Source organism: Triticum urartu, chromosome 3 (assembly GCF_003073215.2).
Source record: "Triticum urartu cultivar G1812 chromosome 3, Tu2.1, whole genome shotgun sequence".
Lineage (NCBI taxonomy): Eukaryota > Viridiplantae > Streptophyta > Magnoliopsida > Poales > Poaceae > Triticum > Triticum urartu.
In genome coordinates, this window is record NC_053024.1 from 517,297,255 (window position 1) to 517,319,111 (window position 21,857).

The 21,857-nt window shown below is 45.9% G+C and overlaps 1 protein-coding gene across 2 annotated transcripts; it reads right to left on the reverse strand.

Moving 5' to 3' along the window:
* Positions 1-19,282: 19,282 nt before the first annotated feature.
* LOC125548605 lies at positions 19,283-21,856 on the reverse strand. Of its 2 annotated transcripts, XM_048712171.1 has the most exons (3): positions 21,720-21,856; positions 21,126-21,617; positions 19,283-19,596 (listed from the first exon to the last, which is right to left on the reverse strand). In XM_048712171.1, exons 2-3 carry the CDS (start codon positions 21,611-21,613, stop codon positions 19,419-19,421), a joined length of 666 nt encoding a protein of 221 aa, XP_048568128.1. In that variant the 5' UTR covers positions 21,614-21,617; positions 21,720-21,856; the 3' UTR covers positions 19,283-19,418. The 2 variants fall into 2 exon arrangements, with proteins under 2 accessions (XP_048568128.1, XP_048568127.1); XM_048712170.1 differs by having other exon boundaries at positions 21,126-21,793.
* Position 21,857: the final 1 nt, after the last annotated feature.

Genomic DNA, 21,857 nt, shown 5'->3' on the forward strand with positions numbered 1-21,857 from the left:
CTAACACCCCTCCAATTTGGCCCAAAACCCACCTAACTCTGCTCCATGTCCTAGAGCGTTCGATCACGATCGCGTGGGCGAAAACCGCACCTCATTTGGACTCTCCTAGCTCCACTTATGCCTATATATACCCCCTCCATTCGGATCTCCTCTTCCCCCGTTCAAAACCCTAAAAAAAAAGATTCCAGATCCGCCGCCGGACGCGTCCGCCCGGCGCCGGACGTGTCCGCCCCGCCTCCCCGCGTATCGCGCGCCGCCACTTGGCGGGCGGACCACCTCGCCGCCGGCCTGCAGGCCCGAGGCGGGCCCTCCTCTCCACCTCGCCGGGCCCGAGGAGCCCCGCCGCCGCCGCCCTTCTTCTCCTCCTCCGGCCGCCGCCCCGCCGTCGCTCGTCGCCTCGCCGGGCCGCCGCCGCCCGCCACCGGCCGGCGCCGCCCCGGACGCCAACCGCCCGCGGTCGCCGCCTCCTCCTCCGGCGCCGCCCGGCCTCGCCCCGGCTTCTTCTTCCTCCTCCCCGACCGGCGACCCCCGCGTCTCCGGCGAGCTACAGTAACTCCGGCGCCGCCTCGGGAAGCGTGCCGATCCAGATCTGGATCTGGGCATCGGTTGACTTTTTCCCCAAACCCTAGCTCATGATGCTTACTTTGACTGCTCATATCTCCGCATCCGTAGCTCCGTTTTGGACATATGATATATCAAAATCTTCGTCTCGACATGTACATCATTTCATTCCATTGCATCATTTGCATTTGAGGTCATCTTGTTTCCCAAAATGCTGTTAGAAGTAGGCTTCGTGAGTTAAATTGCAGATCCGTTAGTTCATCATGCACTTTTGTCATTTTTTCCATGTTTAATTCGTGCATGATATGCCTGTGCCCCTTTGGGATGAATTGTTAAGCATTTTGTCTTCTTTCCAGAGGTGCCACCCATGCATTTTTAGGATGTGTGTGTTGTCTTGTGCAAGCTTGCGAAGAGAGGTACCTGAGATTGCTGATTTCAGGGACTTAGTGATTTTCACTAAGTCTGGGATATTTTAGTTCATGATGCTATATGTCCAGCTTGTTTCCTAGTGATCCGTGCCTCTTTTGAGGATGATCAGTAAGGGAGTTTTGATATTTATGTTATGCTCTATCCATCCATGTCTTTTTTTGCATATGTGGAGTGTTCTAGGTTGACTCAATCGAGCTCACTTTTGCTTCGTTGTTAATCTGGACAGATCGTCAACTTGTTTGCAATTTTGCCGATGCTCCCGTTAGTGTTCCATGCATGCTATGCCTTTGTTCTTGCCATGTGTAGCTAGCATATTGTGTCTTCTTTCTGGATATATGCTTTCCTTGCCATGACTTGCACCGTAGTGAGTGCATCGAGCTCGTTTACATGCCTTCGTGAGTTATATTTCAGCATGTCTCAGTTTTCACTAAGTCTGAAAACTGATTGTGTTCGAGCTATGTTCGTGAGCTCGGTAGAGTATTTTGTGAACCCTTTTGGCCCCAGGTCACTTTGGGTCTTTTGTTAAGCTTGTTGAGTAGCTCCATGCCATGTTCTTACTTGTCATGTTCAGGTTATCTATCATGTTGTTTTGCTGCTCCGAAGAGGGCTTCGTGATCTGAAATTTCAGGCTAGTGTTAATTTCACTAAGTCTGGAATCTGTTTTGCATATTCATTTTTTCCATGCTTGTTTGAACCTCTTAATGGATGAATTTGCCTATCGCTCAGTGCTAGTGTTTTGTTAACCATCTTGTGTACATCACTGCCATGTCTTTTGTTTTCATGTTTGGTGGCTGTAGCATGTTCTTTTCGTTGCATTTAGGAGCCTACTTGCTGTAAATCGCAGATCGGTTCGTTTCGTAAAACGCTCGCCATTTCCAAACCGTAGCTCCGAATCCTATGATCTTTATATCGTTTTCAAGTGATTTCGTCCCCTCTATCCAGTGGCACACTTGGTTTTACAAGTTGAGGCCAAGTTCCTGCATTTTCTGTAACGTCTTGCATTTTGCATCCCGCATCGCATCCCGCATAGCATACCGTCTTTGCATATTATTGTTGCCCTTGCACGTGGTTGATTGTATCCTTGTTGCTTGTTTGTGTTGTTGGGTAGAGCCGGGAGACGAGTTCGCTAACGAGGAGCCCGTTGAGTGTGCTTTTGAGGATCCAGTCAACTCTGACAACTGTGCAGGCAAGATGATCATACCCTCGAAATCACTACTATCTTTGCTATGCTAGTTTGCTCGCTCTTTTGCTTTGCCACTGCTACGATGCCTACCACTTGCTTGTCAGCCTCCCAATTGCATGATTGAACCTCTAACCTCCCATTGTCCCAGCAAACCGTTGATTGGCTATGTTGCCGCTTCGCTCAGCCCCTCTTATAGCGTTGCTAGTTGCAGGTGATGATTGGAGCCGTTCCTTGTTGGAACATCTATTTACTTGTTGGGATATCATTATATTGCTATGTTATCTTATTGCATCTATATACTTGGTAAAGGGTGGAAGGCTCGGCCTCTCGCCTAGTGTTTTGTTCCACTCTTGCCATCCTAGTTTCTGTCATATCGGTGTTATGTTCCCGGATTTTGCGTTCCTTACGCGGTTGGGTTATAATGGGAACCCCTTGATAGTTCGCCTTGATTAAAGCTTTTCCAACAATGCCCAACCTTGGTTTTACCATTTACCACCTAGCCTTTTCTTTCCCTTGGGTTCTGCAGACTCAAGGGTCATCTTATTTTCCCCCCCCCCCGGGCCAGTGCTCCTCGGAGTGTTGGTCAACCTGTCAGCTGCCGGTGGCCACCAGGGGCAACTCTGGGCTGGTTTACCCGTACCTAAGACCATCTGAGTGTGCCCTGAGAAAGAGATATATGCAGCTCCTATCGGGATTTGTCGGCACATTCGGGCGGTGTTGCTGGTCTTGTTTTAACCTGACGAATTGTCTTGTTGTACCGGGTTACCGAGTCTGATCGGTGTGTCTCGGGTGGAGGTCTATTCCTTCGTTGACCGTGAGAGCTTGTCATGGGCTAAGTTGGGACCCCCTGCAGGGATTGAACTTTCGAAAGCCGTGCCCGCGGTTATGGGCAGAAGGGAATTTGTTAATGTCCGGTTGTAGATAACTTTAACTAAAATTAATTAAAATGAATCAACCGTGTGTGTTACCGTGATGGCCCCTTCTCGGCGGAGTCCGGAAGTGGACACGGTGTTGGAGTTATGCTTGCGCAGGATGTTCCTCTAGCTTCTCGCTCGTGCTTCGCCCTCTCTTCTCGCTCTCATTTGCGTATAAGTTAGCCACCATATATGCTAGTCGCTTGCTGCAGCTCCACTTATATTGCCGTACCTGTCCTATAAGCTTAAATAGTCTTGATCGCGTGGGTGTGAGATTGCTGAGTCCCTGTGGCTCACAGATACTACAACTCCAGATGCAGGTCCAGGTGTTTATGCTCCAGTTGACGATTACGAGCTTAAGTGGGAGTTCGACGAGGACTCTCAGCGATACTACGTGTCTTTTCCGGATGATCAGTAGTGGTGCCTAGTTGGGGTTATCGATTCAGGGGCCTTGTCGCATGTTGGGGGTCTTTTCTATTTTGGCACCGTAGTCGGGCCATGAGTGATTTGTATGATGGATGTTATTTATGTACTTTGATGTGACGTGGCGAGTGTAAGCCAACTATGTACCTCCCCTTTATCTTATTTATGTACATGGGATGTGTGATGATTTCCTGACTTGCGACATTGCTTTCAATGCGGTTATGCCTCTAAGTCGTGCCTCGACACGTGGGAGATATAGCCGCATCGAGGGCGTTATCATGGAACAACCTTCAACTTCACCTGCAACCAACAACGCTATAAGAGGGGCTGAGCAAAGCGGTAACTTAGCCAAACAATGGTTTGCTAGGATGGTGGGTTAGAGGCTTGACATGGCAATATGGGAGGCATGATAAACAAGTGGTAGGTAGCGTGACATAGCGATAGAGTGAACAACTAACAAGCAAAGATAGAAGTGATTTCGAGGGTATGGTCATCTTGCCTGAGATCCCGCAAGGAAGAAGAACGAGTCCATGAAGAAGACAAACGGACGAAGTCGAACGAATCCTCGCAAACGCGACATTACCGGAACCAACCCGAAGAAGCAACATCGGAAAGAAGCAAAAAACATGGTAAACAACCATCACATAAGCATGACATGATGCACAACCAAGTATGATGCATGTCTGGTTTAATGAGGCATGGCATGGCAATATGCACAAGCAAAACTACAAGTTAAGTGGAGCTCAATATGCAACGAGTTGCATTTTGACGAAACACCACAACAATTATTTAGTTCTCTCCCATTTAAGTACTCAACAAAATTAAATGTTGGTTAGCATGGCAAGGGGTGAAGCATAATAAAACTACTTAACTAGGCAAGTTTAAATGAGGCCGGAACAACGAACAACAAGTCCGGAGAATCCCCATATGTAAATCATGGATTTGGTACTGTTCTGCCCTAAACATAATTTTAGAGTTGTTAAACATGCAATAAGAGTGCACCATGTTAAACTAGGCAATTTTTGTTGGGGAACATAGTAATTTCAAAATTTTCCTACGCACACGCAAGATCATGGTGATGCATAGCAACGAGAGGGGAGAGTGTGTCCACGTACCCTCGTTAGACCGAAAGCGGAAGCGTTAGCACAACGCGGTTGATGTAGTCGTACGTCTTCACGATCCGACCGATCAAGTACCGAACGCACGGCACCTTCGAGTTCAGCACATGTTTAGCCCGATGACGTCCCTCGAACTCCGATCCAGCCAAGTGTTGAGGGAGAGTTCCGTCAGCACGACGGCGAGGTGACGATGATGATGTTCTACCGACGCAGGGCTTCGCCTAAGCACCGCTACAGTATCATCGAGGTGGACTATGGTGGAGGGGGGCACCGCACACAGCTAAAGTATCAACTGATCAATTGTTGTGTCTCTAGGGTGCCCCCCTGCCCCTGTATATAAAGGAGCAAGGGGGGTGCGGCCAGCCAGGAGAGAGGGCGCGCCAGGAGGAGTCCTACTCCCACCGGGAGTAGGACTCCCCCCCCCCTTTCCTAGTTGGATTAGGACTTGGGACGGGGAAAGAGGAGGGAGAGACGAAGGAAGGGGGGCGCTGCCCCCCTCTCCTTATCCTATTCGGACTAGGGGGAGGGGCACGCGGCCCAGCCCTGGCCGCCTCTCCTCTTCTCCGTAAAGGCCCACTAAGGCCCATTAACCTCCCGGGGGGTTCCGGTAACCTCCCGGTACTCCGGAAAAATCCTGGTTTCACCCGGAACACTTCCGATATCCAAACATAGGCTTCCAATATATCAATCTTTATGTCTCGACCATTTCGAGACTCCTCGTCATGTCCGTGATCACATCCGGGACTCCGAACAAACTTCGGTACATCAATACATATAAACTCATAATATAAATGTTATCGAAATGTTAAGCGTGCGGACACTCTCCGGTCAATAACCAATAGCGGAAGCTGGATGCTCATATTGGCTCCCACATATTCTACGAAGATCTTTATCGGTCAGACCGCATAACTACATACGTTGTTCCCTTTGTCATCGGTATGTTACTTGCCCGAGATTCGATCGTCGGTATCTCAATACCTAGTTCAATCTCGTTACCGCCAAGTCTCTTTACTCGTTCTGTAATACATCATCCCGCAACTAACTCATTAGTTGCAATGCTTGCAAGGCTTAAGTGATGTGCATTACCGAGAGGGCCCAGAGATACCTCTCCGACAATCGGAGTGACAAATCCTAATCTCGAAATACGCCAACCCAACAAGTACCTTCAAAGACACCTGTAGAGCACCTTTATAATCACCCAGTTACGTTGTGACGTTTGGTAGCACACAAAGTGTTCCTCCGGTAAACGGGAGTTGCATAATCTCATAGTCATAGGAACATGTATAAGTCATGAAGAAAGCAATAGCAACAAACTAAACGATCAAGTGCTATGCTAATGGAATGGGTCAAGTCAATCACATCATTCTCCTAATGATGTGATCCCGTTAATCAAATGACAACTCATGTCTATGGTTAGGAAACATAACCATCTTTGATCAACGATCTAGTCAAGTAGAGGCATACTAGTGACACTCTGTTTGTCTATGTATTCACACATGTATTATGTTTCCGGTTAATACAATTCTAGCATGAATAATAAACATTTATCATGATATAAGGAAATAAATAATAACTTTATTATTGCCTCTAGGGCATATTTCCTTCAGTCTCCCACTTGCACTAGAGTCAATAATCTAGTTCACATCGCCATGTGATTTAATACCAATAGTTCACATCACCATGTGATTAACATCCATAGTTCACATCGACATGTGACCAACACCCAAAGGGTTTACTAGAGTCAATAATCTAGTTCACATCGCTATGTGATTAACACCCAAAGAGTACTAAGGTGTGATCATGTTTTGCTTGTGAGAGAAGTTTAGTCAACGGGTCTGCCACATTCAGATCCATAAGTATTTTGCAAATTTCTATGTCAACAATGCTCTGCACGGAGCTACTCTAGCTAATTGCTCCCACTTTTAATATGTATCCAGATTGACATTTAGAGTCATTTGGATTAGTGTCAAAATTTGCATCGACGTAACCCTTTATGACGAACCTTTTTGTCACCTCCATAATCGAGAAACATATCCTTATTCCACTAAGGATAATTTTGACCGTTGTCTAGTGATCTACTCCTAGATCACTATTGTACCCCTTGCCAAAAACAATGTAGGGTATACGATAGATCTGGTACACAGCATGGCATATTTTATAGAACCTATGGCCAAGGCATAGGGAATGACTTTCATTCTCTTTCTATCTTCTGCCATGGTCGGGCTTTGAGTCTTACTCAGTTTCACACCTTGTAACATAGGCAAGAACTCTTTCTTTGACTGTTCCATTTTGAACTACATCAAAATCTTGTCAAGGTATGTACGCATGGAAAAACTTATCAAGCGTCTTGATCTATCTCTGTAGATGTTGATGCTCAATATGTAAGTAGCTTCACCGAGGTCTTTCTTTGAAAAACTCCTTTCAAACACTCCTTTATGCTTTGCAGAATAATTCTACATTATCTCTGATCAACAATATGTCATTCACATATAGTTATCAGAAATGCTGTAGTGCTCCCACTCACTTTCTTGTAAATACAGGCTTCACCGCAAGTTTGTATAAAACTATATGCTTTGATCAACTTATCAAAGCGTATATTCCAACTCCGAGATGCTTGCACCAGTCCATAGATGGATCGCTGGAGCTTGCATATTTTGTTAGCACCTTTAGGATTGACAAAACTTTCTTGTTGCATCATATACAACTCTTCTTTAATAAATCCATTAAGGAACGTAGTTTTGTTTATCCATTTGCCAGATTTCATAAAATGTGGCAATTGCTAACATGATTCGGACAGACTTAAGCATAGATACGAGTGAGAAACTCTCATCGTAGTCAACACCTTGAACTTGTTGAAAACCTTTTTCGACAATTCTTAGCTTTGTAGATAGTAACACTACTGTCAGCGTCTGTCTTCCCCTTGAAGATCCATTTAATCTCAATGGCTCGCCGATATTTGGGCAAGTCAATCAAAGTACACACTTTGTTCTTATACATGGAGCTCATCTCAGATTTCATGGCCTCAAGCCATTTCGCGGAATCTGGGCTCATCATCGCTTCCTCATAGTTCGTAGGTTCGTCATAGTCAAGTAACATGACCTCCAGAACAGGATTACCGTACCACTCTGGTGCGGATCTCACTCTGGTTTACCTATGAGGTTCGTTAGTAACTTGATCTGAAGTTACATGATCATCATCATTAGCTTCCTCACTAATTGGTGTAGTAGTCACAGGAACAGATTTCTGTGATGAACTACTTTCCAATAAGGGAGCAGGTACAGTTACCTCATCAAGTTCTTCTTTCCTCCCACTCACTTCTTTCGAGAGAAACTCCTTCTCTAGAAAGGATCCATTCTCAGCAATGAATATCTTGCCTTCGGATCTGTGATAGAAGGTGTACCCAACATTTTCTTTTGGGTATCCTATGAAGACGCACTTCTTCGATTTGGGTTTGAGCTTATCAGGTTGAAACTTTTTTCACATAAGCATTGCAACCTCAAACTTTAAGAAATGACAGCTTAGGTTTCTTGCCAAACCATAGTTCATACGGCGTCGTCTCAACGGATTTAGATGGTGCCCTATTTAACGTGAATGTAGCTATCTCTAATGCATAACCCCAGAACGATAATGGTAAATTGGTAAGAGACATCATAGATCACACCATATCTAATAAAGTACGGTTACGATGTTCGGACACACCATTACACTTTGGTGTTCCAGGTGGTGTGAGTAGGGAAACTATTTCACATTGTTTTAACTGAAGGCCAAACTCGTAACTCAAATATTTTACTTCTGCGATCATATCGTAGAAACTTTTATTTTTTGTTATGATGATTCTCCACTTCACTCTGAAATTCTTTGAACTTTTCAAATGTTTCAGACTTGTGTTTCATCAAGTAGATATACTCATATCTTCTCAAATCATCTGTGAAGATCAGAAAATAATGATACCTGCCGCGAGCCTCAATATTCATCGGACCACATACATCAGTATGTATGATTTCCAACAAATATGTTGCTCGCTCTATTTTTCCAGAGAACGGAGTCTTAGTCATCTTGCCCATGAGGCATGGTTCGCAAGCATCAAGTGATTCCAAAAGCCCATCAGCATGGATTTTCTTCATGCGCTTTACACCAATATAACCTAAACGGCAGTGCCACGAATAAGTTGCACTATCATTATTAACTTTGCATCTTTTGGCTTCAATATTATGAAAATGTGTATCACCACGATCGAGATCCAACAAACCATTTTCATTGGGTGTATGACCATAGAAGGTTTTATTCATGTAAACAGAACAACAATTATTCTCTAACTTACATGAATAACCGTATTGCAATAAACATGATCCAATCATATTCATGCTCAACGCAAACACTAAATAACATTTATTTTAGGTTTAACACTAATCCCAAAAGCATAGGGAGTGTGCGATGATGATCATATCAATCTTGGAGACATTTCCAATACACATCGTCACTTCACCCTTAACTAGTCTCTGTTCATTCTACAACTCCCGTTTCGAGTTACTATTCTTAGCAACTGAACTAGTATCAAATACTGAGGGGTTGCTATAAACACTAGTAAAGTACACATCAATAACATGTATATCAAATATACCTATGTTCACTTTGCCATCCTGCTTATCCGCCAATTACCTGGGGTAGTTCCGCTTCCAGTGACCAGTCCCTTTGCAGTAGAAGCACTCAGTTTCAGTCTTAGGTCCAGACTTGGGTTTTTTCATTTGAGCAGCAACTTGCTTGCCGTTCTTCTTGAAGTTCCCCTTTCTTCCCTTTGTCCCTTTACTTGAAACTAGTGGTTTTGTTTACCATCAACACTTGATGCTTTTCTTGATTTCTACCTTCATCGATTTCAGCATCATGAAGAGCTTGGGAATCGTTTCCGTTATCCCTTGCATATTATAGTTCATCACAAAGTTCTACTAACTTGGTGATGGTGACTAGAGAATTCTGTCAATCACTATTTTATCTGGAAGATTAACTCCCACTTGATTCAAGTGATTATAGTACCCAGACAATCTGAGCACATGCTCACTGCTTGAGCTATTCTCCTCCATCTTTTAGCTATAGAACTTGTTGGAGACTTCATATCTCTCAACTCAGGTATTTGCTGAAATATTAACTTCAACTCCTGGAACATCTCATATGGTCCATGACGTTCAAAACGTCTTTGAAGTCCCGATTCTAAGCCGTTTTAGCATGGTGTACTAAACTATGAAGTAGTCATCGTATTGAGCTAGCCAAACATTCATAACATCTGCATCTGCTCCTGCAATTGGTTTGTCACCTAGCGGTGCATCAAGGACACAATTCTTCTGTGCAGTAATGAGGATAAACCTCAGATCACGGATCCAATACGCATCATTGCTACTAATATCTTTCAACTTAGTTTTCTCTAGGAACATATCAAAAATAAAACAGGGGAGCTAAATGCAAGCTATTGATCTACAACATAGATATGCTAATACTACCAGGACTAAGTTCATGATAAATTTAAGTTCAATTAATCATATTACTTAAGAACTCCCACTTAGATAGACATCCCTCTAATCCTCTAAGTGATCACGTGATCCATATCAACTAAACCATGTCCGATCATCACGTGAGATGGAGTAGTTTCAATGGTGAACATCACTATGTTGATCATATCTACTATATGATTCACGCTCGACCTTTCGGTCTCAGTGTTCCGAGACCATATCTGTTATATGCTAGGCTTGTCAAGTTTAACCTGAGTATTCCGCGTGTGCAACTGTTTTGCACCCGTTGTATTTGAACATAGAGCCTATCACACCCGATCATCACGTGGTGTCTCAGCACGAAGAACTTTTGCAACGGTGCATACTCAGGGAGAACACTTGTACCTTGATAATTAGTGAGAGATCATCTTATAAAGCTACCGTCGAACTAAGAAAAATAAGATGTATAAAATATAAACATCACATGCAATCAAAATATCTGACATGATATGGCCATCGTCATCTTGTGCCTTTGATCTCCATCTCCAAAGCACCGTCATGATTTCCATCGTCACCGGCATGACACCATGATCTCCATCATCTTGATCTATATCAATGTGTTGTCACATGATCGTCTCGCCAACTATTGCTCTTGCAACTATTGCTATCACATAGCGATAAAGTAAAGCAATTATTTGGCGCTTGCATCTTATGCAATAAAGTGACAACCATAAGCCTTCTGCCGGTTGCGGATAACTTCAACAAAACATGATCATCTTATACAACAACTTATATATCATCACGTCTTGACCATATCACATCACGACATGCCCTGCAAAAACAAGTTAGACGTCCTCTACTTTGTTGTTGCAAGTTTTATGTGGCTGCTACGGGCTGAGCAAGAACCGTTCTTACCTACGCATCAAAACCACAACGATAGTTTGTCAAGTTAGTGATGTTTTAACCTTCTCAAGGACCGGGCATAGCCACACTCGGTTCAACTCAAGTTGGAGAAACTGACACCCTCCAGCCACCTGTGTGCAAAGCACGTCGGTAGAACCAGTCTCCCGTAAGCGTACGCGTAATGTCGGTCCGGGCCTCTTCATTCAACAATACCGCCGAACCAAAGTATGACATGCTGGTAAGCAGTATGACTTATATCGCCCACAACTCACTTGTGTTCTACTCGTGCATATTACATCTACGCACAAAACCAGGCTCGGATGCCACTGTTGGGGAACGTAGTAATTTCAAAAAAATTCCTACGCACACGCAAGATCATGGTGATGCATAGCAACGAGAGGGGAGAGTGTTGTCCACGTACCCTCGTAGACCGAAAGCGGAAGCGTTAGCACAACGCGATTGATGTAGTCGTACGTCTTCACGATCCGACCGATCAAGTACCAAATGCACGGCACCTCCGAGTTCAGCACACGTTCAGCCCGATGACGTCCCTCGAACTCCGATCCAGCCGAGTGTTGAGGGAGAGTTTCGTCAGCACGACAGCGTGGTGACGACGATGATGTTCTACCGACGCAGGGCTTCGCCTGAGCACCGCTACAGTATTATCAAGGTGGACTATGGTGGAGGGGGGCACCGCACACGGCTAAAAGATCAACTGATCAATTGTTGTGTCTCTAGGGTGCCCCCCTGCCCCCGTATATAAAGGAGCAAGGGGGGGTGCGGCCAGCCAGGAGAGAGGATGCGCCAGGAGGAGTCCTACTCCCACCGGGAGTAGGACTCCCCCCTTTCCTAGTTGGATTAGGACTTGGGAGGGGGAAAGAGGAGGGAGAGAGGAAGGAAGGGGGGCGCCGCCCCCCTCCCCTTGTTCTATTCGGAGTAGGGGGGAGGGGCGCATGGCCCAGCCCTGGCCACCTCTCCTCTTCTCCGTAAAGGCCCACTAAGGCCCATTAACCTCTCGGGGGGTTCCGGTAACCTCCCGGTACTCCGGAAAAAATCCCGATTTCACGCAGAACACTTCCGATATCCAAACATAGGCTTCCAATATAACAATCTTCATGTCTCGACCATTTCGAGACTCCTCATCATGTCCGTGATCACATCCGGGACTCCGAACAACCTTCGGTACATCAAAACATATAAACTCATAATATAACTGTCATCGAAACGTTAAGCGTGCGGACCCTACGGGTTCGAGAACTATGTAGACATGACCGAGACACGTCTCCGGTCAATAACCAATAGCGGAACCTGGATGCTCATATTGGCTCCTACATATTCTACGAAGATCTTTATCGGTCAGGCCGCATAACTACTACCGACGCAGGGCTTCGCCTAAGCACTGTAACGGTATGATCGAGGTGGAATTTGGTGGCAGGGGGCACCGCACACGGCTAAGGAACGATCTCAAGGATCAACTTGTGTGTCTTGGGGTGTCCCCTGCCCCCGTATATAAAGGATGAAGGGGGGAGGCTGGCCGTCCAAGGAGGGAGGCGCAGGAGGAGTCCTACTCCTACCGGGAGTAGAACTCCCCCCCTCAATCCTATTCCTAATAGGATTCCTTAAAGGGGAGAGGGAGAGAGAGGTGGCCGGCCCCTCTCCTAGTCCTAATAGGAATAGGGAGAGGGGGGGAGGCGCAGCCCTATGTGGGCTGCCTTCTCACCTTTCCACTAAGGCCCATGTTAGCCCATTTGGCTCCCGAGGGGTTCCGGTAACCCTCCCGGTAATCTGGTAAAATCCCGATTTCACCCGGAACACTTCCGATGTCCAAACATAGGCTTCCAATATATCAATCTTTACGTCTCGACCATTTCGAGACTCCTCGTCATGTCCGTGATCACATCCGGGACTCCGAACAACCTTCGGTACATCAAAATGCATAAACTCATAATAACTGTCATCGTAACGTTAAGCGTGCGGACCCTACGGTTCGAGAACAATGTAGACATGACCGAGACACATCTCCGGTCAATAACCAATAGCGGGACCTGGATGCCCATATTGGCTCCCACATATTCTACGAAGATCTTTATCGGTCAGACCGCATAACAACATACGTTGTTCCCTTTGTCATCGGTATGTTACTTGCCCGAGATTCGATCGTCGGTATCTCAAAACCTAGTTCAATCTCGTTACTGGCAAGTCTCTTTACTCATTCCGTAATACATCATTCTGCAACTAACTCATTAGTTGCAATGCTTGCAAGGCTTAAGTGATGTGCATTATTGAGAGGGCCCAGAGATACCTCTTCAACAATCGGAGTGACAAATCCTAATCTCGAAATACGCCAACCCAACAAGTACCTTCGGAGACACCTGTAGAGCACCTTTATAATCACCCAGTTACGTTGTGACGTTTGGTAGCACACAAGGTGTTCCTCCGGTAAATGGGAGTTGCATAATCTCATAGTCATAGGAACATGTATAAGTCATGAAGAAAGCAATAGCAACAAACTAAACGATCAAGTGCTGTGCTAACGAAATGGGTCAAGTCAATCACATCATTCTCCTAATGATGTGATCCCGTTAATCAAATGACAACTCATGTCTATGGTTAGGAAACATAACCATCTTTGATCAACGAGCTAGTCAAGTAGAGGCATACTAGTGACACTCTGTTTGTCTATGTATTCACACATGTATTATGTTTCCGGTTAATACAATTCTAGCATGAATAATAAACATTTATCATGATATAAAGAAATAAATAATAACTTTATTATTGCCTGTAGGGCATATTTCCTTCAGGGGCGCCGCCCCTCCCCCTAGTCCAATTCGGACTAAGCCTTGGGGGGCGCAGCCTCCCCTCTCTCTTTCCCCTAAAGCCCAATAAGGCCCATATACTCCCCAGCAAATTCCCATAACTCTCCGTTACTTCGAAAAATACCCGAATCACTCGGAACCTTTACGATGTCCGAATATAGTCGTCCAATATATGGATCTTTACGTCTCGACCATTTCAAGACTCCTCGTCATGTCCCCGATCTCATCCGGGACTCTGAACTACCTTCGGTACATCAAAACACATAAATTCATATTACCGATCGTCACCGAACGTTAAGCGTGCGGACCCTATGGGTTCGAGAACTATGTAGACATGACCGAGACTCGTCTCCGGTCAATAACCAATAGCGGAACCTGGATGCTTATATTGGCTCCTACATATTCTACGAAGATCTTTATCGGTCAAACCGCATAACAACATATGTTGTTCCCTTTGTCATCGGTATGTTACTTGCCCAAGATTCGATCGTTGGTATCTCAATACCTAGTTCAATCTCGTTACCGGCAAGTCTCTTTACTCATTCCGTAATACATCATCCCGCAACTAACTCATTAGTTGCATTGCTTGCAAGGCTTAAAGTGATGTGCATTACCAAGAGGGCCCAGAGATACCTCTCCAACAATCAGAGTGACAAATTCTAATCTTGATCTATGCCAACTCAACAAATACCGTCAGAGACACCTGTAGAGCACCTTTATAATCACCCAGTTATGTTGTGACATTTGGTAGCACACAAAGTGTTCCTCTGGTATTCGGGAGTTGCATAATCTCATAGTCATAGGACATGTATAAGTCATGAAGAAAGCAATAGCAACAAACTAAATGATCATCGTGCTAAGCTAACGGATGGGTCAAGTCAATCACATCATTCTCTAATGATGTGATCCTGTTAATCAAATGACAACTAATGTCTATGGTTAGGAAACATAACCATCATTGATTCAACGAGCTAGTCAAGTAGAGGCATACTAGTGACAATCTGTTTGTCTATGTATTCACACATGTATTAAGTTTACGGTTAATACAATTCTAGCATGAATAATAAACATTTATCATGATATAAGGAAATATAAATAATAACTTTATTATTGCCTCTAGGGTATATTTCCTTCAGATAATGTTGCTTGTATTGCATAAATGCAAACGGGTTATATTAAGAGCAATATTACAAAGCATATTTCTCCTAAATTATTTTATCCCCATGATTTGCAAGAAAAGGGCGAGATAAGTATTTTGCAAACAATCATGCGATAATCTCGCTGATCTATTTACTAAGTCCTTACCAAGTTCTCTGTTTCATAAATATATAACTAGAATTGGTACGAGACGACTTCGAGACTTGCAAAATACAGGGGGAGAAATCTCCTAAAATATAACTTGTTAAGATCATGAGATCTTTAATATTGCACTCTTTTCCTTTGTGAGTTTTTCCAAATGGTTTCTCGTGTAAGGTTTTTAATGAGGCAATATCAATGCAAGCATGGACGATGTATGTCATTTTCTCCTTATTTCCCCACTGGGTTTTTGGAATGAGTTTTTCATGGCATGCTGTTTATTTTCTTCTCGTTTTCCCAGGTTTTGGAGAAGAATGTTTCAAGGATGATCAGAGAATATTCCAAGGGTGATCAGTATCAAAGACAAGCGAGGATTAGGGGGATTTTTAGGATTAATTTAATTTGATAATTAAGGATAATCCTCCCTTGTACAAACCGACCGTGCAGATTGCTAGCCAACCGACGCGGCGGTTTTCCCACGCCCCCACGACAGACACATCTTTTCTATCGCGTCTGTTCTGCTTGTTTATAAACTGTGATCCTTAATGAAATAGTGGCTAGTTCGATCAAATCATACTTTTGCATATTTTACTAGTAGTATAAATTGTGCTAAACAACCAATGTTTACCTTAGTTTTAGGACGACGATAACTGCCACACATGTGGCATGTAGTAACACCGCCCACACGTTTTTTACACTAAAGTTGCCATCCAAAAAAACAAATCTCAAAAAACTGCAACTTGCCATCCAAACAAAAAGTTGCCATGCTTCACAACTAAAGTTGTCATCCTCTTGTAACCAAAGTTGCCATAAAAATGTGTGGATGAAATTGCTTCATGACACACGTGTGGGTGTTATCATTTGGATAGTTTTATTAGGTAGGTATGTAGTGTCTTATATTAAGCCCATCATGTTCCATGTAATTAGGAGAACACAATAAAAAAATGTTTTACAATGAGTTGTTTCCTAGTCGCATCTCGGACAACTAGATAGGCTGGTGGTACGCGTCGGCCGACAGTGGCGTCAGATGGTGACCTTACGCACCGTCAGATCCTCTCGTGTGATCTCCCCCCTCCCTGGTATGTCTGGCATCCCCTGCCGCCCTCCCGCACGGCGCAGCCCCCCTCCCCCCAACACACACAATGCTAGCCACCGCTTTGGCCGCCCTTGCAGAACCTGCCTGAAGAGCTTGCGCACTTGTGGCCCACCGTCACTCCTCGCGGCACCGGCGGTCACCTTCACATCTTCGTTGCCAAAAAGTTTGTTGCACGACTGTCAATGGGTTGTAGCTCACACCGTCAGGAGTTGCAGCCTCGTCGTCCGCCGCCCGCAGCTTCTCCGTTGTCGCTTCCATCATGGCCACTCAGCGCGTGGCAACACGACAGATTGGCGGTCCCATTACGAGCACCCGCTGGTTGCAGCTTATCTGCTTGTCGGTTCTAGCATAGCCATCCACGCGTCACAACACGGGCGGTACCTCGATGTCGCAAACATTTGGCAGCCATCCCAGCATCCTGCGATCACCATCCCAACACCCCGGGCTTTGTTGTAGTTGTGCCTAGGCAGCACCCGGCTTTGCAGTGATGTTGCAGGTAGAGGCGGAGGTTGGTTCCAACTCTCTGTGGTTCATGTTGTAGCACTGGCATGCAGCATCCCCTGTGTCACCTTTGTAGCAACGCCCGACGCGGGTCGTAGCACCCTCGATGGATGGTTCCAGCTCCCACTAGTGCCCGTCGTAGCACCCCGATGGCTCGATTGCAGCATCCCGCGTTGTCGTCGAAGTACCCTGTGGCCGCATACCAGCACCAGCTGCCTCCATCTCCAGCATCGGCTCTCGCCATCTCTAGCAGTAGCGGCCGCTGCTCGTAGCATACCAACATACGGTTGTCGTCGTCACAACATGGGTGTCTGCCATCTTTAGCACATGCAGCAGCAGCTTGGAGCACGCCAGGTTCCCGGTGGGTCATCGTTGTAGCACAGGTGGTTGTCATCTCCAGCGTCGACTCTCACCACTTGTAGCTCCCAGCGGTCGCCGTCGCTGAGCTGGCTTGCAGCGGCGATAGAGATTTGGGTGTGTCGGCCTTGCTCGAAGAATATGTCACTCATAGCCGCAGTCAGTTGCCCGCCCGCACCTATCGTGTATGCCGATCTTGTGAGGTGTGCAGTCCTTGCGCCTCAATTCGGAGCAAGGCGCGTGCGGGGAAAGAGAATGCGCGAAAAGAAAAAAGAGCGATGGAGAGCCTGGGAGAAGATGCGAGGAGGAGCTAACAGTGGTGGCCAGCTAGGGCCAAGCCCATCCCAAGAATATGGGCGCGACTGATATTTGAAAATAGAGAAACCTTTCCCCACGGCGCGCCGGCCGAATCATTGGGTCGATCGCACCGCTCGCTCCGCAACTCGCTTAGTCTGCACGTAGGCCCAGCACCGAACGACCACCTCCCATGTTATCTTATCTCTTTAGGGACAACGCCATCCGCTCATTGCACATCTCGTCTACACTGCAACCTCCGCTCTTCCCCTTTTCTTTCTCTCTGTAGATGCTCGCGCCTCCCCCACCGATGACTGGCTGTGCCGCCGGCCATGGCCACCTCGCCTCCCCGCTGTGGCTGCCCCCACCCCGCCCCCTCACTCCCCACCAGCGACCAATGCTTCAAACCAATACCCACCTTTTGATGTCGATGGCGGCGACAAGTGATGGAGAGCCGCGGCGGCTAGCGTTGGGGCGTTGCAACCACGGCGACAAGTGATGGAGATCCGGCCTTTCTTTTCTTGGAAGCAACCCCAATTTTTGATGCCGACGCCCTTGCCTTTTGCTGGAACTAAGATTTTGCTACCACCATGTTTGTTTTTTGATGGAACCAACCAAATTCTTGCTGCCATGTCATTTGCTTTTTGGTACAACCAGTGTACAATTTTGCTACCACTATCTTCAGTTTTTGCTGAAACCAATCAATTATTTTGCTATCACCATGTTCGTTTTTTTATGGAACCAACCCAAATTTTTGCTACCATGTCATTTGTTTTTGGTACAACCAGCGTACAATTTTGCTACTACCATCTTTGGTTTTTGCTGGAACCAATCAATATTTTTGCTACCATGTTGTTTTGGTGGAACCAGTGCATCACTTTTTTTGCTACCACCGTTTGAGTTTTTGCTACAACCAATGTTCTCAATTACATGACACGCATCACGGCATCATGTAATTTGCTGGAACCAGCAAAAAGTTGTTCGAAGCAACATGATTTTTTGTCCGAACCAGCGTTTCTTTTTGCTGAAACTAGCTAATTTGTTTGCTACAAATCGACTACTGAAATTTTTCTGTTGCTGAGATTTTTGCTGACACCGTCATTATTTTTGTTGGAAGCGACAAATCTTTTTTGCTTCAACCCAGCACTAGAGTTTTTGTAGCTTTTTCTTGCTAGACATGGCGGTGTAAGTCGACAACGGCGGCGAGCCGGAGACGGGGCGCTGCAACCATGATGACAGCACGCTAGGAACCCTCCTGTGTTCGATTTGCAACCATAGCGAGCGAAGGCAACCAAGAAGTGATGTGCACGAGCGACGGGCGAGCGCGGTAGCAAGGGTGGCAAGCAAGCACGGGAAGATGAGGGCACGGGCGGCCGGCGAGCGCACGGGATCTGGCATGTGCGCACGTTGCCTTTTTTTTCCTTTTTTTTCTGTGTGTGTTTGACTTTTAAAACAAAGCAATCAAACGGTTGGGAAAGTATATACGAATGGCTGAGGCTTGACCGACCCAACTGTTCGGCCGGTGCGCCGGGGCCTATAAGCGCCCTTGAAAATATGAGCACTCTGTTTTCATGATAACCGGCAAGTTGCTCCATTGGAACGTGACTGAAGCCAACCATCGACTTTAAGTTTAACTAGCCGGGAGTTCGACTTTAAGTTTAACTAGCCGGGAGTTGGCTTGTCCTCATTTTTAATAGATACTCGAATGAAAAAATACGATATGTTCAGTTACTACCTGCTTCCCTTTGGTCAGATCTCTGTTTTACTGCTCACGTGAAGTACACCGCGCGCATGACCTATCAAAGAGCTCGAAAGAAAGACACGGCCATCTCAGGGAATTCCAATCTATCGGATATCCCACACTAGTAATCGACAAAGAGGACACATTTTACTGAGCAGAGGGGCAAGAACAAACTAGAAAAGCACAAACTTTCGATCAACGAACACTGTATCCGATGGCAAATGTAGACTAACAATGTACGCTCATAGCTAGACGGCAAATGTATGTAGACTAATAATGTGCGCTCATGCTAGACGTCAGCGATCAACCTGTGAGGGTAAATCCTCTACCAATAAACTCACCGGCACGAAGCCATGCATACAACTCAATGCCAAACAATGCGGCAACCCCGGCTTGCTCAGCCTTCAGGTCCTTTCTGTTTTTCAGCAAGAGCTTTACAGCATCAACCTCTTTCCAGAAAGCCTTGTAACGGCCAGGAATGCTGCAACAAACGTGTCCTCCATCAGTAAATATATCAAACTTCTGATAAGTGATTACAGCACCATAAATGAAGTACGCCTGTTAAATTGTCCTAGGGCACATCTAGATGTGCTCTAGTTATTGCACATCTAAATGATAGAATCATGCAGAAAGAGAAAAAAAAAGAAAAAAAATATCCACATGAATCTCAACATAAGATCAATGACATAGAAGTTAGATGTGTAATACTTATGACATATCTAGATGTGCTTTAGCAAAACTGTTTTTGTTTCGAACCAGTTGTCATACAGTTAAATGGTTAAATAGGAACGGACATACAAATAACCCAGATGCAGAAACCAGACATAACCCAGAATACCAATATGCATAAACCAACATCATAAAGAATCCAGGATCCCTACAGTCTAATCCAGAGTGGAACTCATGAATATTGTGTCATATTTACGATATTGTTTCTTCATCAAGGAATCAAATTCTAACAATTCATAGTTTATCTTGCACGTCCTTGCGGGCTTGGACAGGTTCGAAACAAAAGACCGAGATCAAACTAATGTTGCCACCTCCTAACTCTAATACTTAGGAGGTGACAACCAACTGTAAAAGATTATCACCCAACCATAAGAACTTCAAAGTTATGCATGTAATTTGCTATCCATAATTCCATATAAGCTCAATATAAACTGACATGACCAAGCAGTGCGATTCCCAATAGACAAGGCAGCAAACCCAACTGAAGTATTTTATAAATAAAGCAGATTTCATTCAGCATTAAGACACCCCGCATAGTTAATGAACATCCATCCAGTAGAAGCCATATGATCAATCAAAAGGAAAGATAATCTGAAATGAAAGACTCCTACTCTATTCTTAATTAAGGTGGTGTTCACAAGTAGCCTCTAGTTGAAACCTCACACAAGCTAGAATTTACATTGGTTAGAAAACCTGAATCCTCAATATCTTGAGTGATACAAATCAGCACACAAGGGATAACAACTAGGCGGGCCGTAAAATTTGTTGTAGTCCATTTTCAAGAGAGAGCATCATGGCTGCCTGGACGCAAGGCAACAATAGGATTTCGCTACAAAGCCTGAAACTCCCTTTTGGATTTTGGTTCTTGAAACCTTGCTACTAGTAAAAATAAAAACAAACAAGGAACAGTTAACTTTATTTCAGGGTGCCCAAACCAAGCTATATAGAGTCCATGGCTATACGGCAAACCATCAGCTAGAGCCCTTTTGCATCCCCAATTCCCCCATCCGACCACTAAACCTCGCAAGCTGCAACAAGAAAAACCCACAATACACCATCCGTGGCACGCAAGCTGACAAATCGAAATTGGCATACCCAGACCAAACAAGCACCAATGAACCCTACAAAGGCGTAACGTTAACTACTTATCGCAACTGAATCGGAAGCTGCAACTGAATCACAAGCTAGTAGGCACATCAGCTGGCAGATCAACATCAGGAAACAATCTATGATGCAGGAGCACAGGAGAGATGGATGGTAGGGGCTAGGGATCGTCCGGACCTGGCGAGGCGGGTGTAGAAGAGCTGCTTGGAGAGCTCCTGGCACTTTTCGACGGTGGGCGGGTCGACGACGTACTGCCTGTTCCTCTCCATGAGCGTCTTGTGGTACTCGCGCCCTTGCTTGGCCGCGGAGCTCGCCGCCTCGGCCGCCTTGGACTGCATCGCGCTCCCTTGCTTGGCCGCGAAGCTCGCCGCCTCGGACGCCTTGGACTGCAGCGTGGCCCCGTGCTTGGCCGCGATGCTTGCCGCCTCGGACGCCTTGGACTGCAGCGCGCCCCCGTGCTTGGCCGCGAAGCTTGCCGCCTCGGACGCCTTGGACTGCAGAGTGGCCCCGTGCTTGGCCGCGAAGCTTGCCGCCTCGGACTGCAGCGCACCCCCGTGCTTGGTCGCGAACCTCGTCACCTCGGCCGCCTTGGACTGCAGCTGCGCCATCCTCGAGGCCAACGCCGCCCTGGACTGCAGCGCCATCCTCGACGCCAGCGCCGCCATGGATCTGCCCGCCGTTCGCAGGTGCAATGCGGAGGAGAAGGTTAGAGGTAGATCGGTACGCACAAACTCGCGACCAATTTGATGACGGTTTCGCTGGTTGGTTCACCTCTGCTTTCTTGGTGAGGGGGTTTGGAGGACGGAGCCGAAGAGATTCTAGAAGGCGTAACGCAGGCAGAGCCGTAAGGGCCGACGGGATGTGTTCTATAGGGGCGCTTTGCACAAGTAGATCCCGTTTCCCGCAAAA